The following is a 22,446-nucleotide window of genomic DNA, read 5'->3' as shown; positions in this document are numbered from 1 at the left end:
CAATCAGCTAAACGAATAATTATCTAGTAATTTCACGCGAAATTGACACTCGATGATTTGCGTCTCGCAATAAACCCATAAGTTCCTAGCGTACAACTCCGGGATATCTAATGCCAGTCGTTGGAAACAAATAACAGCCTGTGTCATAAAATAGCACGTACTCGTCACGCTTCGAGCTCCTATCAGCGGATCGATCGAGAGATCGTTGCTCGATCGTTGTCTTGCATCGACGTCCGTGACACGAGGCTGGAATCGAGAGCGCACCAGGCTCTTGGGAAGAGAAGCGAAAAAAAGAAAAAAAGAGGCGAAGCACGCTTAAGACGAAAAGTTATTTGGAGCGCGAGGAATTGACGCGTTCTGCTCGGTAACGACGTTCCAGTTTTCGTAACGAGGGCCGGCATGTAAAGCACACTGTGCACCGTTTCCAGTGAAAATCTTCATTATCGTGGCCGTAAACTTCGACAGCAGGTGCAGACCCGGTCGATTTCGTCCGATTCTCGACTTTCGAAGTCGAGCAACAGCCCACAAGTATCCATCTTCTTGCTTGTACACGCTCGGCCAGATCAAACGTTCATTTTAAGCATCGTTCAGAAGATTACTCGAGCTACCTTCAAATTCAGTAATTTCAATTCGAGACACTCGAATTCGGTAATTTGAATCTAGGACACTTGATTTTGCCCTCAAGTTCGTGTTCACAGTTGAATCGAGCCATTTAATTCAAGTAGATATCATCTAATGGAGGCTGGATATCTAAAACGACGTGTATACCGGAAGTCTACTTGGCGTAGGGAATCAATATCAGTAAGCAGGAAATAACATTGATGATATATATATATATATATATATATAGTACGATACATTGATATCTAGTAGTAGTATCCTGTAGATAATATTGTTATCTAGTTCTAATTTCTGTTTCTTTTAAAGCATGAAAAAAAGAATTCTCAATCTTATTTGAAAGGATATTTCAATTCAACTAAATTAATAAGCTCTGAATTATGAGATAAATATTCTGAATTATTTGAATTCAAGATGTATATTTAAAATCAGCTAATTTGATTAATTAATACACTGAATGGATAGAATATATATATAGAAATGTAAATTTAGAATATAAATTAATATAATTAAAGAATATAGAGGCTTGTTTTACCTTCCAGATATAATATTATAACAAGTATCCTCCATTTTGAATATTTTCTACATTTTTGCATATTATGTAAAATACGCTCTGTACAAGTTTTGCACATTTGCATTTCCCATAAATACATAGATAAATATCCACAGCCTAGTAATGTGAATGACCGTAGAAATTCGAAAGAGTATTTCAAGTCAAGTAAATAATATGTCTGCACTGATAAAATTTCAAGTTGTTTCAACTAATATGAACGGGGTTATGCCTAGTTGTTTTGTTGTAGCTATATATCCATCTGATCTCAACACTGTATTTAGTTTCATTCCTTTTAATATGTAAAATGTGTACGTTCTTCGTTAAAAAAAATTTAATTTAATACAAATATATCAATACGTACAAACACATGAAGAATAATCACGGAGATATACAACTGCATCGAAATTCTAAAGAGTCTCAGAATTTTACTCATTCTGTATAAATCTGTCGCGATAAAACGTCGAATGTGAAACGGACCGCAAAGACTTAACATTTAACATTCATCAACCAGTTCACATAAACCTGAATGAACAACGAACGTTATCTGCGTCGTTAACGCTGACCGACGACGTGACCGTAGTATGTCAGTATGGCTTACTATTTCCCATTGTAAATTCGCTGAAGATCCACGAACTTCGTACCACCGGGTGTGTGTTCCTTCATTTTCTCCCTTCTACTCGTCCCGTTTGTTTCGCGTTCCCTCCTCATCATTTCTACTCCTCATGTCTTGCTCCCTTCATTATATGCCACTGATAACCGCTATCATGCGCACCTTATTCTACGCCGTCTTATACCGAGTGGTCTTTCAAGTAATAAGTCACATGGCGCGAACGAAACACGGCCTTGTCGATCTCCGTCCTTCCTTGCTTCAATTTTTTGGTCGGGATAAAAATAAAAGAAAAAAGGGAAAAAAGTATTTCGTGTTACATAATTATACCCATGACCTTATTCCGCAAATAAAGAGCAAACTGCTACCTGGCGAAGATCGAAATCTCGTTTACGTGGGTTACTGTTTCCTTTTAGTCACAGAGCAGGTTTTGAAATATCCTGCTATTGAGTTTGGAATATATCTTGACACATTGATAGTCTGATTAAGGGATCCAGACGAAACATTTGATACAAATGGCTGTGAAAAATTTGTGAAAATCGAATTTTCGTAGAAAGTCCCTATGCTTCTAATAATTTCACGTTAGAGTTATCGACGATTAAACTATAATATGACACTTATATTAAAGAAATGGAAGCTTTGTGAAAAAATACATAATGTAACGAGAAAAACTAGCATCTATTTATATATTTTAGGAAGAATTTTTAGTCTCCAATAATGCAACAAAGCTGTAAAATCTCTCTGAACAATTACGAATTCACCATTCTCACCACTGTGCTAGTTCAAGTGTTGAATTAAAACACGTTACACAGTATCGTTTCTAACGTGTATTTTATTTCTGGAAAAAATACGTCTGCACTAATTTTATACCACCGAGCCTCTTCATCAACAGTTTCACTTGAATCTTTGATGCACAAACGCTTCTGAAACATTTGCTATTCTCTTGGCGTGACAAATAATATCAATTTGACACGGACGATTAAATCGTTCCGATGTGTAGTCGTAGCTGATTACCGATTCCGCGGCGTACTTACAGCTTAGGGGTGCTTTCCAAGTAAAATAAGACGCGTATCTTGTTCTACATCATTGGGTCACGAGCATCGTCGTCGAATTCCGAGAATCGGATTTGCGAAGCGTGATTTTTGCAAGATCGCTAGCGAAGTAGGCGAATTCAATAGCGATCCGGATCTTCGATCGCAGAAATCTCGTGGCTGACGCGTGCGTTGCGGCTTTCGTAATCATTGCACGGTGTATGCATTATTTATATGCTGAATTTCACGATAGAGGCTGTCCTTTCGAAAGATGTTAGACTCGTGCAACGCACAGACTCCATAAGTTCCTCAGGAAACTTCTTCGACTTCTGTGACTTTTTGTCCAAGTATTTCATCATAAAAATGTGCTGGAAAATGTGTTTGCCTGTTTCGACATATATACTTTATATATCATGAAAATTCATTGATTTTATAATTTTACGTACAGATAAATAGGAGTTGAGAATTTAAATAAATAAATTGAATCTGCAGTGATGCCATTAATCAGGGAGTAATTAAAATTTCATTTCAGTAAATGGCGTTCCAATGTAGTCTTATTTAATTGCTTTTCTTATTGTTTTATTGTTTCTTGGATTCGTCTTACAATCTTAGAGTTGTTAGTCTTTAATTGACACATACCCTATAGTGAGTCTTTGTTAGTGTATTTCTATTAACGTTGAATATATATATTTCAGAGCAGCAATTATTAGATATTTTCGTTCATCGATCATATACGTCTATTGCATATGTTACTAATGTACGTAATTATCACCGCTTACTAATGATGTATGTAACGATTTACGTGAACCTATCAACAAGAACTAGTTTCATTAGTCGTTCCATTAACACTACTATTCCAATTACACAGCTGATCAGAAGTATCTCGATTAAGCTATTTAACATTATCCTAGAGGATTCGATCATTGATAATTAACTACATTTGCCATTAATCGATATCTAATCTTATGGAATTTTTTCACGAATCTGCATTAATAACAGAGATTTCTAGCATCGATCGAAAACTTCAAATACTCTAAAGGAATTTCAATACTTCTGTAAGACACATAACTACATACATATTTCATACTTGCAGTATGGGTAGTCTATGGAAAAATGTTGCAAAGACACATACATTATCGATGGTGTTGCCCAGTTTGTAAAAGAGCAAGAGGCAAAACTCGATGCGACGCTAACGAGGGGATAAAAATGCAGCAACGAATTCGCCGTTAGTTACCGAACGACCCTCGTATTTTACTGTCCACCCTTCATCGATACAAATTATCTTTGGCGCATACCCTCCCCCAGATTTATTAGCGCAATGTTTCGACGGCATAAATAACGAGCGCAGCAGCGGCTGAGAGAGACGCGAAAGTAATTAGTTATACCCATCGGTGGTTAAAGGGTCGAAACAGGAAATGCCAGTCGCGCGCGCGAGCCCTAACATCACAACTCAGAGGCGCCCCCTGGCTTGGATTTTTTCACACGATTATTTATGCGCCGAGTCGACTCGACTAACAGAGTCGGCTTACAAGAGTCGAGCCGAGAGACAAGACGAGTCGCGCTGAGTCAACCGTGTCGTGACGAACAACGTCTACCCGGTTTGTGCGTTTCTTCTTCTCTTCGTCATCTCCGTTTTCACACGTGCCCTCGCCAGACTGCGACTGGTCGATTGTCCCTCGTGTAGCGAATGGAAGGAATGTCGCGGTACGAGGCTTCACGAGACTCACTTTCAACGTCGACGCTCTGCAGAGCAACTCTCGATCCACGCGAACCACACAGAAAGCGCCCATCCGATTCGAACGAGACAAAGAAGATGCATATTTTTTGACTGAAATTCGAAATACATATTTGCGGTGGATCGCGGGTCGCAGTCGTTGTTACCTGGCTTTCAACGCGAAGCAAATGACAGAGGCGAGGTTCCAGAATGCATACGAACATTGTAGTAAATTACAGGCGTCCTGTCACGGAGAATCGTCAGCACGCCGATTCGCAGGAATTTCGTTGCTGCGAATGGAGGCCTCCCGCGTCTCCGGAGATCTTGTGGAAATTAATTTTCGCTGGATCGAGTATTTTTGCCAGCGGCGGAGGGAAAGTTGAGCCGCGTTTATACATCGAGTAACTTTTGTTCGTGTCCTATAAATTTCTATATACCGTTGCATAGGCGTGTCTGGCGTGGTAGGTCATTCTATACGGCGTGTACACAGTGTACACGTTATAACGCATTGACCGGTATAACGTCAGCACGGTGTAAAAGTTTATGCGAGTTTCGTTTACGATGAACCGAGTAATCGAAATGGGAATTCATAGGGGGCAGATACGTTGGCGGGCGTCAGCCGCTGGTGGTAGCCTTGCAAAACCAGCGATTAATCCGTCGTTGGCGGAGTAACCGCGACGCGTAAATTCTCGCGGCACTTTTTGTCGTGGTTCAACGTAAACTTAGCGTATACAAATTACGCGGAGCTCCTCACGGTTTTTGCGTCTGCTCGCCTCTCAGGAAATCGCGTGCGTACGTTTTACGTGCACCGTATACTGCCTGGACTTCCCTTCGTTCAGGTTACGCGCAGTTTCTCTAGCCGAAGCATGCGATCAGAGAACGCATCTAAAGTTCTCGATGCCTCTTCGCTCCTGCTCGTGAGTAATTTCTGCTTTGAAAGAGCCAGGTAACTCGACGAGCGAGAACGTGCCCGTTTTCTTGCTCCATGGTTAAACTGCGCTCGCGCTCACGCGTACGATCCGTGGAATTGTCATGGCCGATCGTGGTCGATTTATATCCGTAATTTCTATGTTTGTCGATCGCGTATAAGTCGCGCGCGCTTTTTGCCGGCGACGTATACACGCGGCGCGCATATTAACGCGTTGCCTGAACGCATTCGCCGTGTTACGTGCGCGCTCCCGCGCTTCTTGTACGCTACAAATGCCGCCTGACTTCGGTGAACAGGGAAACTAGTCCATCAAATGTTGGTTACTATCATCTCGGTGGATCGTTCGTCGAAAGTTGCGTTGATGGTCAGATGATAGGAAATCAATTGTTGGCCAATTAATTCGCGGATGTTTATGCGTTTATAAGAAATTTAAAGGTGCAAAAATTTGCAGAATGTATGTATTATGAAAACACATATATTATCGTATTTATTTATTTCAGCCTGATAGCACAAAAATTGGATTTGGTTTTCTATGGTTTACAAATATAAAAACAAAATTAAAACCAACGTATAGGTAACCACAGTAGCATAAAATTATATTAATTCATTACTTTACCATTACGTAAATATTCTACCCATCATACTTTATTTATTCCTACATTTACTTCTACATTTGCTCCATCATTCATTGCTTATCTATGTTTCTTTATTTGTATTTTATTTCCCAATAATTACACTTTTCTTCGTCCTTGTCTTTAAAATAATTAAAGTAAAGTGTACATTATAATATCTACTAGATAAAAGGAACTTTTCGTTAGGTTTCATCTTTTTAATCATTTTGAATAAAGATACTGTTTCCTTGTAAAGAAGTAGAAAATAAGTACGTGGTATCTTCGTAAGTTACTAGCAATCAGGTGCAAATTTCAGTTATTTTAAAAACAATCTTAAATTTATTTAAAGGAAGTGATCGTGATACAGGTAGTGCCTTGAATTAAGCAGACATTAACATTCAGTGAATCATTCGTTTCTAGATGTTACTCAGCATTGTTAAAATGCACTCTTTATTACTTAGATTCATGGAAGATTGACACAATAATGCGTGCATTATGAAAGCCATCCATGGAGTCTGCTGAAATAATTTGAAAGTCATCCATTCAGATTACTTTGTGACTCGATGTCAATCAGGTATCCAATATCTTAAAAGCTCTAACGTGTTATGTAAGTTAGATATTCAGTATAATATACTAGCTATTCTGCGTTAAATATACATTGATCCATGACGTTCTTACTGCTTACTCCTTCCTGACAGCATACTCGATTGAAAAGGTACCCTTTTGATTGTCTTTATGTAAACACAGGAACATTATGCCTTTAGAATCATTACTCTTTACCGTATATTTTCATAAGCGTTCTCACACACAATATTTCCAACAAAAGTTCAATCATTCATCTATTCAGTAGGTTTAGCACTCTTATTGGCAAATATTATTCAGATCACGTATTCTCCATCAATCTTTATAGAAATACTCGTTCATTTCCCAAAGTATCAGACTCCCTGAGGCTTCCCTTTCCCAGGAGGTTGAATATCTCTTCAGCGAACCCTATGGTATATGTACTCATCATCCCAGACTTGGCACACAAAAATTACTCAAAATAGGATCCAGCAACGAAGCAAGGGAAAAGAACAAAATAGTAAAATAGTAAAATGCGTTGCATAGAAAATATTACCCCAGATTTAGGTATATAAAAATTACTCAGGATAAGTTCCAGTAACAAAACAAGGAAAAAACAAAATGCATCGCATAGAAGATATTACCCTAGATTTAGATACATAAATATTACAAAACACGAAAAGAAACAAAGTAATAGAACGTGTCACGTAGAAAATATTCACCGCTGTAAATTCAAATACGTAAAAACTTTTCAGAAGAAACGAAATAGTAGAACGCGCCACGTAGAAAAGGCGTCTTGTTTCGAGTTTTCGATGAGAACCTTACGTCCCAGCGTCGAATTTCATCGACTTTTCGAGGTTTCCGAACCTTGAGACAGCCCCAACGAAATAGGGGAACGTTGTCAGGTCGATGGGAATGAGATATCGCATAAAGCCCCGAGACGAAGTGGAAGGACGAGGAAACTCCGCGAAATAGGGCGAAGAACAAAGGAGGAGAAAAAGGATCGCGTGGGGTTGGCTAACGTTTAAGCCGGAGGAGCGGGTAACTGGTCGTGTCTCGTGCCATTTTATTTGCTCCCTCGGGAACGAATCTCATCTGTAGAGAGAAAATGGCGAGAGAGAGCGAGAGAGAGAGAGAGAGAGAGAGAAGAGAGACCAGTCTTTGATCGATACACGTTCGAACCACAGTTCTCACCCCCCTCGACGTGCTTTTTTGCATTCGAAGTGGCCTACAGCTGGAGGCACAGCTGATGGGGCATACCCCTGGCTCGAGGGGTCGCGCACTTTTCCTACCCTTCTTCCAGGTCAGGGGACAGTTTCGTTGACGTTCGGTTGTAATCGATTTATCCCCGGCTTTGCCATCCTAGCTTAACGTTCTACATGCTGCACGGAAAATATTCCTGGAGCACATATGTAGCGACAAACAAAGAGTTGCTCTGCACCATTTTATGCTATTGTCGGCTTTCGGGACCCTCGATGACGAAAGAAAGACGGAATATTCTCTGAAAATGAAAAATACTAGTTTGTTATTTTGAAAAAAAAAAAAAAAAGAAAAAGAAAGAAATTCACGTTATATTTCAAGAGGACTGGTCGAGCAACTATCGAAAGTAGCTAAATCATTCAAACACGAGACGCGTGTACTTGCCGGCCAATAAATACTTGTCGACAAGGTAAACATACGTATACAATGCTAGGCGCCTGGTTTCATATTTCAATGAAAAGGTTTACAAGACAATCCACTCAACGGGCAGCGCCGTCTCGATCGTCCCTCCACCTCGAAACAAAAGTATCGAACCGCTTCTATGTATTTGCTGGGTTTATGTTTATATTCTTCACGAACGACGAAATACTCGCTGATATTCCCAACAGAGGAATACGTTTGCACGTATTGTCACAAAAGCGTGGAGGAGAAAATCTAATATGGCCGATAGGCGCTATGGTGTGCTACCTGTTTTCTGACAGAGAGAGGACAGTGGGAGAGGGAGAAACAGAGATGGAGAAGCACATGTCTCCGGTCGTCCGGTCGGCAAAGGTTTGAGGTAGGTCGATCGACGAATGACTCACCCTTCGGTTTCTCTCGAGAACGATCGGGAGAGCCACTCGTTGGGCGGAGTGGCTTCCACGGTGGGCAGCACGTCCCATTATATCCGCCGTGGCTCATTAATATCGTGACATCCAATATCGTGTAATTATAACTGAACCATGCTGTCCGCATAAGTCCCGTGGAGAATACGGCCCCCCCCCATGAACCACAATAATGAATCATCGGCCACGAGTTAAGCGTGGCTCGTTATTTTGCAACTTTCTTCCATATTGGTTTCAACTTTAACTGCGCCCAGCGTAAGATAATTGGCCGCCGGCGGTGGTATATCGTAGTTGAGAAAACTGATCTGACCGTGAATGGAGGACAGGAGACAACCGTGTCCCGTAAACTTCGCGATATTCGAGACACGATTTAAGTCGTTTGCTATCGTTCCCTCGTTCAATATATCGTTGCTCTTTGGTGGCGATGAAAATCGATATTTGCCAAGGAGCGGGATGATGATTGCGAAGACGTCTTCCGTTTCGATAAACGGATAAGATACATTAAATAGTAATCGGAACCTATTTTGACGAGCTGGAGGTGTACTCGAGGTTGAGAAATCGATAGAATCTAAATTCCTACTTCTTGGACGGTAATATAACGACAGATAAAAGGAGAAAATAAGGGGCAGAGATAATAGCTCGATTCCCCTAAGTACTTTTTACTGGAACGTTGTTTCCATATCGTCTTTGCACGAGCACCCGTGCGCATCCGCGAGTCCCTCGGCCTGCGAGTAAGTACCGCGTCCTTCGTTGCAGCGTGACCAAACTGGCCATTTCCTCCGCGCCCTTTCCGACGACACGTAACACATTCCCGCGGTAGAAAATCAACGGTCTTTCGTAATCTGATTTTTCTATCGCGAGACCCCGAGACGGCGCACAATGTGTATCCTTTCTTATGTGTGAGTACGTGTATAGTAGTGTGTATGTGTCTAGAACGTTCTCTATGGAACACGAAACACACACTGGTACAGTCGTCGCGTATCGGGCCGGATAGCGGACGTATCGGATAGAGAAAGAGAGAGTGAGAAAGAGCGAGAGGGGTCGGCGAGATAGGCATAGCGTGCGCAGTTAGAAAGAAAGGAGAAGAAAGAAAGGCTGGTCACGGGACAGACAGAGAAAGATAGGAGAAGAAAGAGTAGGAGGAGAATGAACGCAGTTGGGCGGCCGTGTCAGTGGAGTTCAATCTTAATATAGTGTGACCCCCACTGCCATTCGAGACACTGTCGGATGCAACTGCAGTTGCAGCGGCTGCGCGAGGGAAAGGGAAAAAAGACGCGGTGCCCGACAGACGAAGAAAGAAGGAAACGTGGCAGAAGGAGACATTGGCGGTGGGAGGGTAGAAGAGAGAACGCGAGAAAGAGAGGCCACAGTGAACGGGTGCGTGCATTGCACCTTATCCCCCTGTCCGGCGAGTGTGCCTCGCTCGGTTATTTCAGAGACATCGGCCCCGAGAGAGTCGCGAGCGAGACACGTATATATATACACATACATGTATGTATCTATATATACACGTGGATACCGCTTGTATGTATATATATGTAGATGCATCTACAGATCGTGTATAGACGCGACCGTGCACACGCGCGAGAAAGAGAGCTACGCATAACGAAACGATGCGTGCACACGCACGGGATTGTTCAGACGAGTGTCATCGATCTATTTCAAGAAGAGGCTGGAATTTCTGGCCTTCGAAAGGGGTCAGAGGGGGTGATGAAGGGAAACGTGTATGTAAAGAGGGAAGTCGAGAAAGGAAGAGAGGGGAAAGGGAAATAGAAGCAAGAATGTACATAAGTACGCACCTGCGCAATGCATCCGTTCAACTCGGTGGTCGGCGCACGAATGACCACTCGTTTGTACATTCGTACCTAAACTCAGCCAGCTATGCTCACGTTCAAAGAACGTCTACGATTGGCGCTGAGTCGGACCAATCAGTGACTAGTTTTCCTGGAAGCTAGTGGATATCACCATGACCGTGCGTCGGACGTGCACGTTGATCACGTTGTGGCTACTTGTTCCACGAGTTTGAAATTTTTTTACTTCAATTGCACTTACGTATAATCAAATCTCTTTAGTAACTAATTCATTAAGCTATTCTACGATAGCACAGTCTATTTAGAGTTCGTATTTTTCTACGAACTCCATGATTAATGTTCCATAAAAAGGAGAAAGATTGAAGGAAATAAATGGAAGCCAGCCATGCGATCGACGTGCCGTTGCTCGTTTTTAGCCTAGTCTCCGTCACGAGCAACCAACACTCGTGACTCGTGAGTTTATCGGCGTTATTGGAGTTTCCTCGGATGTTCCAGCGACTTGGCCAGCATGTTGGGAGGAAGGGGGAAACCGAGAGGCGACGTGACGAGGAAGGGACGATATGGCGCGGAAAGGGAGGAGAGAATAAAGTGGATGAGGATCGGGCGAGGTAGTGGGGCGAGCGGTGGTACTCGGCCGTTGCATTGTGGGGGTGTTGGCCTTCAACTTGACGGCGCAGTTTCACTGACCTGCCTGAGAAACTCGTGATATCCACGCGGCTCGTGCCCCACGAGCAGACGTACCGACGCACGAATGTCCAGAGACGCCAAAGGGTACCGCTACTTTAAGGGCCCACGGTCCTAAATAAACTTACTACGCCATGTAGCGACCGGAGCGCCTTGTATCTGAACATCGTTTCACATTCGTTTTGTGTCATAAACGTGGCAAACGTAGTTTTTTCTAGTCATTGGAATGCATATTTTCCGGTTTTGGGACCGGGTCGTTGATACTTATGTCGAACAGGTTTGGAAAATTATTGGATGTCTTATTTACGGTTCATAAATAGCGTACTTAAAATAACGTTATTTAGCAGTGATTTTTACTGTACGAAAGTATCGGGTAGAATATTTTATATGGTATTGTTAAACGTTCTTAGGTATCGAAAATTTGGCAACAAGACTTTTAAGATTTATTACTGACACAACCGTGGGTTTCTCGAGTTTATACGTTTCAACAAAATATTTAGAGAAGAAAACAAAACGAGAGTTATATTAAGGATGTCTCTTATAATTATAGTAACTGTGAGTGGACTAAACTAGCAAGTTTAATCAACTATACAAAAATACAATGAGAATAAACTTAAGAACTTAGAAAGAGATATGTTATAGTCATGGTTGAGATTGATATCAGATTTAAAATGGCATCAACGATACTTTCGTTCGCTGGCATTCATGGCTGGCTAAATCAGTAAAACGAGAGGTAAACGAACGATTCCGATCCTTAGCGGTCTTTTTCGGGTCGACTACATCGATACCGCCCACGGTCGTCGCCCAGTCGTCGAGGAAACGACGAGTATCTCTCAGGCAAGGCATTTGGTGGCTGTAATTAAAGCAAAAGACCAGCTGATGGCCCTCCGAGTTTCTGACCCTCTTACACGACCTTTTTCCCTCCTCCTTCCTACGCTTGAAAATGTACTACCTTGTGCGTTTCTAAGAAGTATGGTAGCTACAGAATTTTTGTGTCTCAACCGGAGAAGTGTCCTTTTTTGGAACCTTATTCTCGGAACATCGTCAGTAGCCTCATACGTAGGAATTTGAGCGAAATGCAAGGGATGGAGGAAGCATACAAAGTGGAGAATGTCAGGAACAGCTTCGCGAACGATCGGAATTTTGATATCGATCAATCGTAGACGCATAATCGATGCTCTATATAATGGCCGGTGGAAACGTGGTCGGATCAAAGTAACGAGCTTGGCAAGTTCAGCGTGTAGATATCGCAAATCTGTCGATAACGCCGACCAATGTGTGCGAACTGTACACTATGACCGCTAGTTTCTAAGACGCGTATATAATCCAGCTGCCGGCTATAGAAGCGTGTAACTATTGATCCAGCGGCCTCTGGAAAGAGAGCCGCTGCTACTAGCGGCTGCTGCAGATTTCAGCAACGTCATTCGAGGGAGAGTGACGTATCGTGGGAATAGAAGGTCCAAACTGCACTCTCGAGAGGGCTTTGCTCGGTATTGTACTCGACCGGAGAACAGACCACGTGCTTCACGTGCATCGGCTACGTGAATGGCACCTTGAATGAATAAGAAAGAAATCAACGGAATAACGAATCTTGTTTTGCGACATTACAACGAGATGCCATAGACATACAGCCGAAATGACGTCGACCATTATTACAATTTTTATGCGTATTATATACATACATTTTCTAGAACGATTGGTTCTCGATCCTTTCAACCAGATCAACGTTGCGTTGCTGTTATAGTAGTATCATGGCGAACGTGTAACCAGATCGACTAAATCATTCATACGATCGGAAAGCTTCGGGTCGTAGCGTGTATCCGGACGATCGTCGATTCGAATCACGAGCATAATTCATCTCGAGACCGAAGTCGAACATTCTGCCGAACCTATTACTCCCTTTTCGTCCTTTACGATTTCGCGGTGCGTGCAAAAAGATGCGAAAGAAAAAGGAGAAGAAGAATTCGAAGACGAAGAAAGGACGAAGGATCGGGTCGAGCTGCTCAGGTCCCGGTCGATCCTCTCTTTCGTCCCTTTTGGTCCCTTCGATAGAGGCAGACAAAGGCAAAAGGCGCCTTGCGTTCTCTTCGATGCAGTCTCTTTCACTCCTCTTTCTCTTCCACTCACTTTTCTCTTCGTCTCACCTCACCTTGGCCGCGGCCCTTCAACTGTCTGCGACCCACGCCCCACCTTCTCTTCCTCCATCCGAACTACCACTACTACAACCATCGGTACCACCATCGAGTTAGCAGCCACCTTCTTCGACCACGAGGAGCAACCTTCTACTTCTTCGTCGTCGTCGTCGTAGTCGACGATATTGCCTTCTTCTTTAACAGCGTGTCTTCGTTCGTCCTCTTTTCTGCCTCTTCTTTCTTTCCATTTCTCATTTCCTCCCGGCTGTTCTTCGGATGCATGTGCTCGTGAATGCCACTCCTATCGGTGTGCTTATACCGATCCTCGTCCACCTGCCTTCTCAGAGTTATTTAGCCAACCGAACCGCCCTAATTCGCTGTAGGCGAATTTCCGGAACGGGGGAGAAGCTTGGATAAACGGAAACTCGACGGCCTATCCGTCGTTTATGTGCCGTTTCGCGATGAAAAACGATCATCGATCGCGGTTACCTCTGATTCCAAACGTCAGTTTATGATTTTCGTTACTATTTCTTTTTAGAAGCGTTAAGCTTGTATACCATCAATAAACCGCGGATTTCGATTATATTTTTATGAATACAGCTAAAAAAAGTGGAACCTAAATAGGAATTTGCTTCACTTACAAAATATTATCGTCTAGTTTCGATACTTTATGTATCTCCGAATGTTATATTTATATCTTATCTATATATATGTCTTATAAATATGTCTATATTTATCTGCATTGTGTAAACTTGCGCACGTTCAAATTTCCTATAAATGCATGGAAGTACAAACTCTAGTCAGGAGTTACCCTTCGAACTTTCCGTTACCTTTCGAAATTGCGGAGATTTAATGTCGAAGAATCTCAAGTGTATTTGCGAGAGTTATATTTGTTGCTTATGCAATGGTAGTTAAGGAATTTCTAGTTAACGAAGGTCGACTATTTTTAGAGGTATTTATACGAAGCTTTCATTCTTCCATATCATGCTTGTAAATCGCAAAATTCACAGTGTCTGTAAACGATTTGAATTGTGCCAAGGGAGTTGAATATTGAAGTTTCACGTGCATAGTAGATAATGAATTTTACACAATTTTACAATGAAAAATATGAAAATGTGTGGATATATGCTTGGACTCGATCGCATTATGCATTTAGTTGAACTTTATAATGCGCCGTTCCGAGACATGTTATTAACTCACTGGGACGAGCGTTCCTCTTTGACATTCCTGAATCCGTATACATTATTCAGTAGTTGGACAAATTATATTGCCTAGCTTATGGTCAATTAACGGTAACCGATAGGTTTATTACGCGATTCGCTGTCGTGTTTTATAGCATCTTGCGATTTGATGCGTTCGAACACTTGCATGGTTTAAATCTATTATTAGCGATTGAATTTCAATTAAGGAAAACGTACAATTTTGGAACTTCGTTAAAAGATTAAAGTGACGAGGAATATTCAATATTTGATTGGCATAGAGAATTTATTAATACTAAAATTATTATTAATGGGAATATTAAGAAGAAGCAAAATTCAACGGCGATGATTTAAAAAATTATTCAAATCTGTCAAATTAAATTTCCATAAATATCTTTATAAACTACATTTATGGTATATTATATATATATATATATATTTAATTAAAATTTTTTATTTCTTAAATTCACATAGATATAGCTGTATATATATATATTACCTACAAAGCATAGTCTATTTAATTAACAGTCTTATAATGGTTAACGAAACAAATTCTTCGTTCAATCAAAATCCTATCAAGCGTTATTTTTATAAGTCTGATGAGGCACCGATACAGAACGGTTCTCCGCAGACTAGTCAGCCCTCTAATTTTTATTCCCCTCGATTTCTACGTCTTTCTTCTCGTCTACCCTACGGCTGGCCGGAGGCATCTCGCCGTTGTATCCTTGGGCAAATTTATGCCTCTTCAGATTACGGATAATAATGGTTACCCTTGTGCCGTGGCCAGCTCGTCTTAACAATTTGCCAGCTAGAATTACGACCGACTTTCCCCCGCAGCGTTTTATCGCTACTACACGTTCTGGCCAGTGCACCTAGTCATTGGCATGCGATATCGCACGATTCCAACTTCGATTGTGAGAATTTTCATGAAAATTGCCCTCCATATACCTCCCCCCTCTTTTCCACCGTTTTTCAACTCAATAGTCACACGAGTGTTATCCGGTGTTCGCGTTTCAGAATACGAGTTCTCGATCGTAGAACATTCCGATTTAATCGAAGATCGTAACCTCGTTTAGCTACCAACAGAGGAATTGCATACTTTTGGCAAACGCACTGATCTCAAAATGAAATACGCGCTGGCGACGCTATATCGAATCCTTGAGCGAGAATTTATGGCGTTAACGAAGAAAGTGGGACGAATATATAGTCGGGTAATTTTTGGTCGCGGAAATTTCGAACGAAAGAACCCAATTTTCGTTTGTCAGCTTCTCGTTCTTTAAACGGTAGACTAAATTGGTTTGGTAATGAGACGCGGGCAACGTTGTAATTTCCTCCCATTGGGCGCTACTTTTGCCCGTGTTTCTTCAAGGTCTCTTGAAAGTTCTGCGGCGTGTTAACGCGACGCATCCTTCGCGGTCCCGCGAGTTTATCGAAATCGGACCTGCATGCGCCGGGGAAGGGTTTCAAAGAACCACAAACCTTACAGTGGTGTGTCTCGTATATGGAGATTCAGCGGTTGAGAGAAAAACTGTGAAAGGGGTGGAGGAGCGGGAACGTGGGTAACCGTTGAATGAATATAATCGTCGAAGGTAAACCGGCTGGAAGGAAGAAACGAGACAGGAGAGAAGGTTGGGTACAATGGGTTCCGAAAATAAAGCGTGATCGATGGAACTGAAACAGGATTTACCCTAGCGATTCGAGGACATGCGTGGACGCGTTTCTCCTTACTTTCTTCAAATATTTTTGCGTTTAACCGTCACACACTTTTCACCTGGTGATTCAAGACTAGTGCGTGCATGTGCGCAAAATCTAAAATCGTTGGGAAAAAGACGCTTTGATTAACTAACGTGATCAATTCCTTGGTCGTCTATTATTACGCAGTTTCTATAGTACAATAATAGCGTTATGTCTGCGTGACTAACGACACTCACAGTGAAAATTGCGTTTTTTACCCTGAAACTTCTTGTTAAAATGAAACCAAGAATTCCGGCTGTATACTCGTTCCACCTTCTTTGTTAATCTCAATTTCGTTTTCCAACGAAAGAAAGATTTTTTATATTTCAATCGATTAAACGAGTCATTTGTTAACGAAAATCCTCTAGGATTATTGCATTCAAAATTAATAGAAACAAATTAATGCCAGTTAGATCGATTGCAGTCCTTGCAAATATAGTCACGATGTGATTTATTTGTAACATCTATACATAGATAAAAGATATGATTACACCCGAGAGATTAAGAATCCTAGTAACGAATTAGGATAAGAAAATCTGTAGAATAAAATCGTAATTCTTATGTTCCTAAAATCTAAGGAATTTTGTAAAAAGTCGGTCGAGAACGAACAAAATAAAGCTGAACATGAACAAAGAGAACACGGTACTTTTCCACGATAAATTTCCCGAATTTAGGAGAATACCGCGGATGAGAACGACCCTATCTCTGGTTATGGTCGCAATTACGCTCGCGCCCCCGAGACGACCTCGCGTCGCAACTTATGTCCCTTTCCTCTCGCGTTTAAACGCTTCGAACCGCGACGTGGCGTGCAGTTAAGGCCATATCGATGTCAAGATTGTGCCGCAGCGGCCGTCCCTGAAGAGCCGTGGACGCCCGTGACATTGTCGCGTCGCGCAAGGACTGCGTAGTCAGGCAAGGGAACCGTCTAAACGATCCAAAGAACGTTTTCAGTCAGTGTTTTCTTTCCCTCTCTGGTACGTTACTCAATGAGCAAAAATGTCGTCCGATTTTGATCGAATAAATGGAGTTGCGTGTCGCTATCTGATGACCCTTTGGCTTTGTGGAAAGCTACGATCGATAGTCCGTTTCGTGATATTTATACGTGGCTCGTTCGGTCGATCATTTTGATTGACTTTCTTAGGATAATTATTATATAAGCCGCTTATTTGCTAAATCTGCGCAAAACGAAAAGTAGGAAATATCGATGAAATTATATAACATAAGCATTGATCGCATTGGCACTTCAATATCAGAATGGAAGTTATACGAAAAAACATACGATCCGCATAGAGAACTATCTTTTTGTCCATATATTTCGCAAGAAATCATTCGAATCTTCAAAAAAACATTGCTGTACATCCACAAAATTTCTACTGTGAAAGTTACAAAATTTTATTACTCTGCCCAATGTACTAATTCTAGTTCATGGTATACGTATATAGTGTACCGTCCTGACAACCTATCCGGATTACACTCAAGCGTATTTGAATCTATCGCGTGTCCAATTTCCACCTGAAAGAATCCAACTTTCCTGTACGATTCAAGTTCAGAAACGTCGTGTGATTTACGATGGCGACCGTTCGATAAACGCAATTAAAATGCTCTCTAATGAACGTGGAATCGTTCGGATGGCGGAGAAACGGATAGGAAGGAGGCGAAGGTATGCGAAGCCGGGGGCGGGGAGCTCCGCGTGTGTCGCGCGTTCGTTGGTGCGCCGAAGGAGAGAGTGAACTGAATGAAAGGGAGGTTGGTGAAAGAGAGAGAAAGGGAGAGGAGGATGCGAAGACAGCGAAGGATAGCCGCGGGAAGGAGAAAGGTTGGACGCTGGGAAGGAGACGGAACGCAGAAGGTGGCCGAGCGCGAAAGAAGGAAAGGGAGAGGAGTGGTTCACCTGCATTGCTAGCATTGCGCCGGCTCAAGGCCAGAGAGTCTGCGAGACCGAGGACCAGACCGGGTCGGGACCTCCTTCCTTCCAGTTTCCTGCACCCTGCCCTCTCTCTGCCTCTCCGCCGTCGTTTTCTTCCTTCTCTCCACATGGCATCCCACCGCTCTCTACAGCTTCTCCTTTTTCGTACCACGCGCAGATTTCGCTATGCGTCTGTTGTTTCCCGCGTACAGACAATTGCGTCATGACAAAGACTCTGCTCCTCCGACGGAGCACCGACACCGTCAACCACCTTCCGCAGAACTGCGATCAGTCGTAGGCTCGCGAGCTACGTGTACTTGGAAGGATGCAGTTTTTTCAGACTCTCGGTTGATTTGGCAGAGATGGGAGGAAGCGTGGGTCGTGAGGATAATTCGATGACTTGGTTGTTGGTACGAGCGAATTAAGATATATGTACTTGGGACGCACGTCTTGGCGAGGTGCAATTCCCTTGCTGATTAATGATTCTTCTGGTCATTTGTTTGATTTATATCGGCGTATAATTGCGTTTTATAGGTGGTTGTAGTTTTGTGAATGGAAGGGATTCATCTTAAGGATGAACTCGTAAGAATGACTTGCAGGATATGTGGATAAATCATACATATTTGTACTAATGCTATTTATCTTGAAATGAGAAAGGATGATAGTCTTTAAATTTCGATATTTATAAGACTTGCTATATTTATATGATACGCGTATAAAATTAATTAAGAAAAGAGAAGGAGAGAAGATCGATTACGTTTAGCATTTCGATATAATAGCGTTCTTAGAAAAACACGATGAAAACTTAATTTCGTGTGTTGGTTTCCAAGAAACTTGTAACTAAACGATCGTTTCTGGTTTGATTGCAGGTTGTAAAATCAAAGCACTGCGGGCGAAGACCAACACTTACATCAAGACCCCAGTGCGTGGCGAGGAGCCGGTGTTCGTGGTAACCGGACGTAAGGAGGATGTGGCGCGTGCAAAGCGCGAGATCCTGTCAGCCGCGGAGCATTTCTCTCAGATCCGCGCGTCGCGCAAGAGCTCGTTGGGCGCGTTGTTGGGCGCACCTCCTGGACCACCAGCGTCCGTACCAGGCCATGTGACGATTCAGGTACGAGTCCCGTACAGAGTAGTGGGCCTGGTGGTAGGACCGAAAGGCGCGACCATCAAGAGAATCCAGCATCAAACGCATACCTACATAGTAACGCCCAGTCGTGACAAGGAGCCTGTGTTCGAGGTGACCGGACTACCCGAAAGCGTGGAGGCTGCGAGACGCGAGATCGAGGCACACATAGCACTTAGAACCGGCACAGGAACGACCCTCGACGATTCGGAACTGCTAAGCGTGCTCTGTCGCGGTGGCTTGGGCTCGATCCTCGGTTGCCTCGATCCACCAGGCTCGAACGGTTCGAACGGATCAAGCGGAGCATTTTCCAGCAGCGGAAGTTGCAGCAGCTCGTCCAGTAGTTCCGGTGCACCTGGGCTAAACGATCTGGTGGCGATTTGGGGAGCCGGTATGGAAAGGGACGAAGGACTAGGCGAGTCGCCATCGTTCGAGTCCCAGACAGCGTCCGCCTCTTCGATTTGGTCGTTCCCGGGCGTTGCGTTGCCCTCGAGGCCATCACCGCCGGCGTCAGCGAGTCCGACGTCACCTACAGATTCACTGTTGGGCGGTGGACGACGGGAATGCGTGGTGTGCGGCGACAAGGAAGTCACCGCTGCTCTCGTACCATGCGGACACAATCATTTTTGCCTGGACTGCGGCAACCGGGTCTGCGAGAGTTCGGATCCTAGCTGCCCCATCTGCTCCAGGCCCGTCTTACAAGCGCTACGCATCTTCTCTTAAGCACCGATCAAAGCCAGCAGAGATCCTACAGGCTCCTGGTACAGCGGCTGTAACACCGATTCTCACCATTAACAAACATCTGCTCTTCAATTTTTGGCGGCTCATCCAGGAACGACGGCGCTGGAGAACGCCCATCCCGAATTTTTCCGTATATTAAAAGCCTCGTGTTCCCCCGTTCGTTACGACTACGGCCGTGAGATTTCGCGTCGACAACGGGGGAGCGGACGCGCACAATGTCTCAATTCCACTGCTGCCAATAATCTCTTCTACGCGCCGGGAATGCCCTGATATAAATGCTAACTTGTCGCGTCGTTCCCGCCGACCGAATACAACGAAGTCAGCTTTTAAGTTCTACAAGAATATATAGAACGAGAGAGAGGGAGAGAAAGAGAGATTAAAAAGAAAGATAACATACTCGCTCATTCATTGTCATCGTTTTCATACTTTTACCCTCGGTATATAACGTAAAGTGTAGTAGATATCCTGGCTCGCAGGTTTATGCACAAGATCAACACGTCGAATGAATGGCGTCGGAGCTGACGCGTGATTGAGAGCAATGAGTGACACACTGGGTTCTCTGTGTTCGTATCATGGTGGACGTCACATGTTTCCGTTACGTGAAAGAAGGACGATTCGTTTGGCTTTGCCGCTTATGGGGTTGCCTTCGAACTATCGGGAAAAAGTTTGACGCGCACGGTTCGATACCTTCGTAGTAACGAGACTGTTGACCACCGAGATGTTACTTTGCTCGGATAAAATACGAATTAGTATTGAAGGTAGTGCGTTTCATATCGATTGCAATAACATTCCATTCGCTGATTGTATTCACGTCACGGTATATTCTCGTATTTTTCTACAAATTCTTTTCGAATCGAAGGCAGTCTAGATAATGGAATGGAACGAATTAATCGAATCAATCGAATCTCCATCGACAACATTTTAATTAGCGTAGACGTTATTTTTTTATATAATTGACAATCCACGAACGAGAGTCAATACTCTTCGGTAATACGTGAGAGTACGAAACATTCATAGTTTTTGAATATTTTTGTATGTTGTCCTTCTTTCACGTATCGATGCATGAAACGATTGAAACCGTAATTGCCATTGCGTTATTCTCCGCGAAACATTATGAAACACTATATCAAAGGTGCTTGCAAACACTGAGAAATAAAGTTTTTACGAATTCTATATTTTTATTTAGGAAGCGTACCAATCATCGTAAACGTCCTATTTATCGTTCTGAACGTTTTATGGAAATTACGAGTTTCGATTTCCATCAGCCATGATTTGGCTTTTGAATAGTCAAAAGCGCAGTTGCGGTGGTGTTCATTCGCTCTCTCGATCGCTACGCTCTTCGCGTCTTTTGCGATCACGTGACTGTCAGTTCAAAGATGGAGACATAAGAACAGCTGATAATATGAAAACGAGATGATTTTGAAAAAAAAAAAAAAAAAAAAAAGAAGGTGCGTATGAAGATCCTTTATTATTATTCTCCGTTATAACTAGACGAACAGGCAATGTGAATCTCAGAGAACATGTTAAAAATGCTTTTGTATGTTTTGTAAAAGTTTCCATGACGAATTGAGTATAGTCGTCACGTGGTTGCAAGGTGTGTTTGATGGTAATCAATCAAACGATTTATATCGACGACAGTGTCAAAATGGAAAGGGATATAGAGTATGGTCATGCATCTTTCGATAGTTCAGCTTTTGAAGTTTCTCCGCTAATAATTTATGGGATTAATCGAGCAATCGTAACAAATAAAATATCCTTGAAATATTTATTATCTCGTCACTCTTCCTATCTCATGACAAGTGAAAACTTTTCACAAAAGCGACTCTATCGGTAGATGTATCGACACACGATGGACTTTCGAGACCTGCGAGCTCGTCGTACATAATCGCAGCGAACGATCACCGAAAAAAAATTGCCCATATTTGACGTAACTTATAACCTAGTACACGCTCACTCATACCTATACATACACATTACACGTACACATATTACAGACATACAGCCGATCTCATCATTATATATAACAAGCACACGTCGCACCAGAGAAGAAAGATTTAAAAAAAAAAGAATATACAGGGTGAGTGGTCACGTGTCCCTCGATTTGCCGCAAAATTACTTAGATGATAGTATTATTAAAAACGGCGTGCCCGTCCCACCCAGGTTCCCTCGCTACTAGAGTATTATATCTTACATTTATATAAGCGACATAGCAATTGAAATAATAATAATAATAATAATAATATATTATAAATATAAAAAAAACATAAATAAATATATTATATATAATATATATATATATACACATATATATATATGATGTCAGGAAAGAAAAGGCTGACAAGTAAGAAGGATGATATTTTATCGAGGAGATTTAGATTTTGTATTTTTCGCGCGTTTCGTCGACGGGAC

General features: G+C 42.4%; 2 protein-coding genes across 2 annotated transcripts in view; one reads left to right on the top strand and one right to left on the bottom strand.

The window, feature by feature from the left end:
• Positions 1-21,547, top strand: part of LOC138189829 (RNA-binding protein MEX3B) — a 59,542-nt gene extending 37,995 nt beyond the window's left edge. The window contains exon 2 of the mRNA XM_069132021.1: positions 19,043-21,547. Coding sequence (XP_068988122.1) covers positions 19,043-20,019 — 977 coding nt within the window. The 3' untranslated portion in view covers positions 20,020-21,547. The remainder of the gene's footprint in view (positions 1-19,042) is intronic.
• LOC138189651 (uncharacterized) lies at positions 6,629-8,783 on the bottom strand. Its single transcript, XM_081833783.1, is given in 6 exon segments — positions 6,629-6,657; positions 7,779-7,820; positions 7,823-7,985; positions 8,058-8,124; positions 8,687-8,738; positions 8,741-8,783. Coding segments are annotated over 6 exon segments (396 nt in total).
• Positions 21,548-22,446: the final 899 nt, after the last annotated feature.

Source organism: Bombus flavifrons, chromosome 2 (genome assembly GCF_040668555.2).
Source record: "Bombus flavifrons isolate JBK064 chromosome 2, iyBomFlav1_principal, whole genome shotgun sequence".
Taxonomy (NCBI): domain Eukaryota; kingdom Metazoa; phylum Arthropoda; class Insecta; order Hymenoptera; family Apidae; genus Bombus; species Bombus flavifrons.
This window is presented reverse-complemented; position numbering and strand designations above follow the sequence as displayed.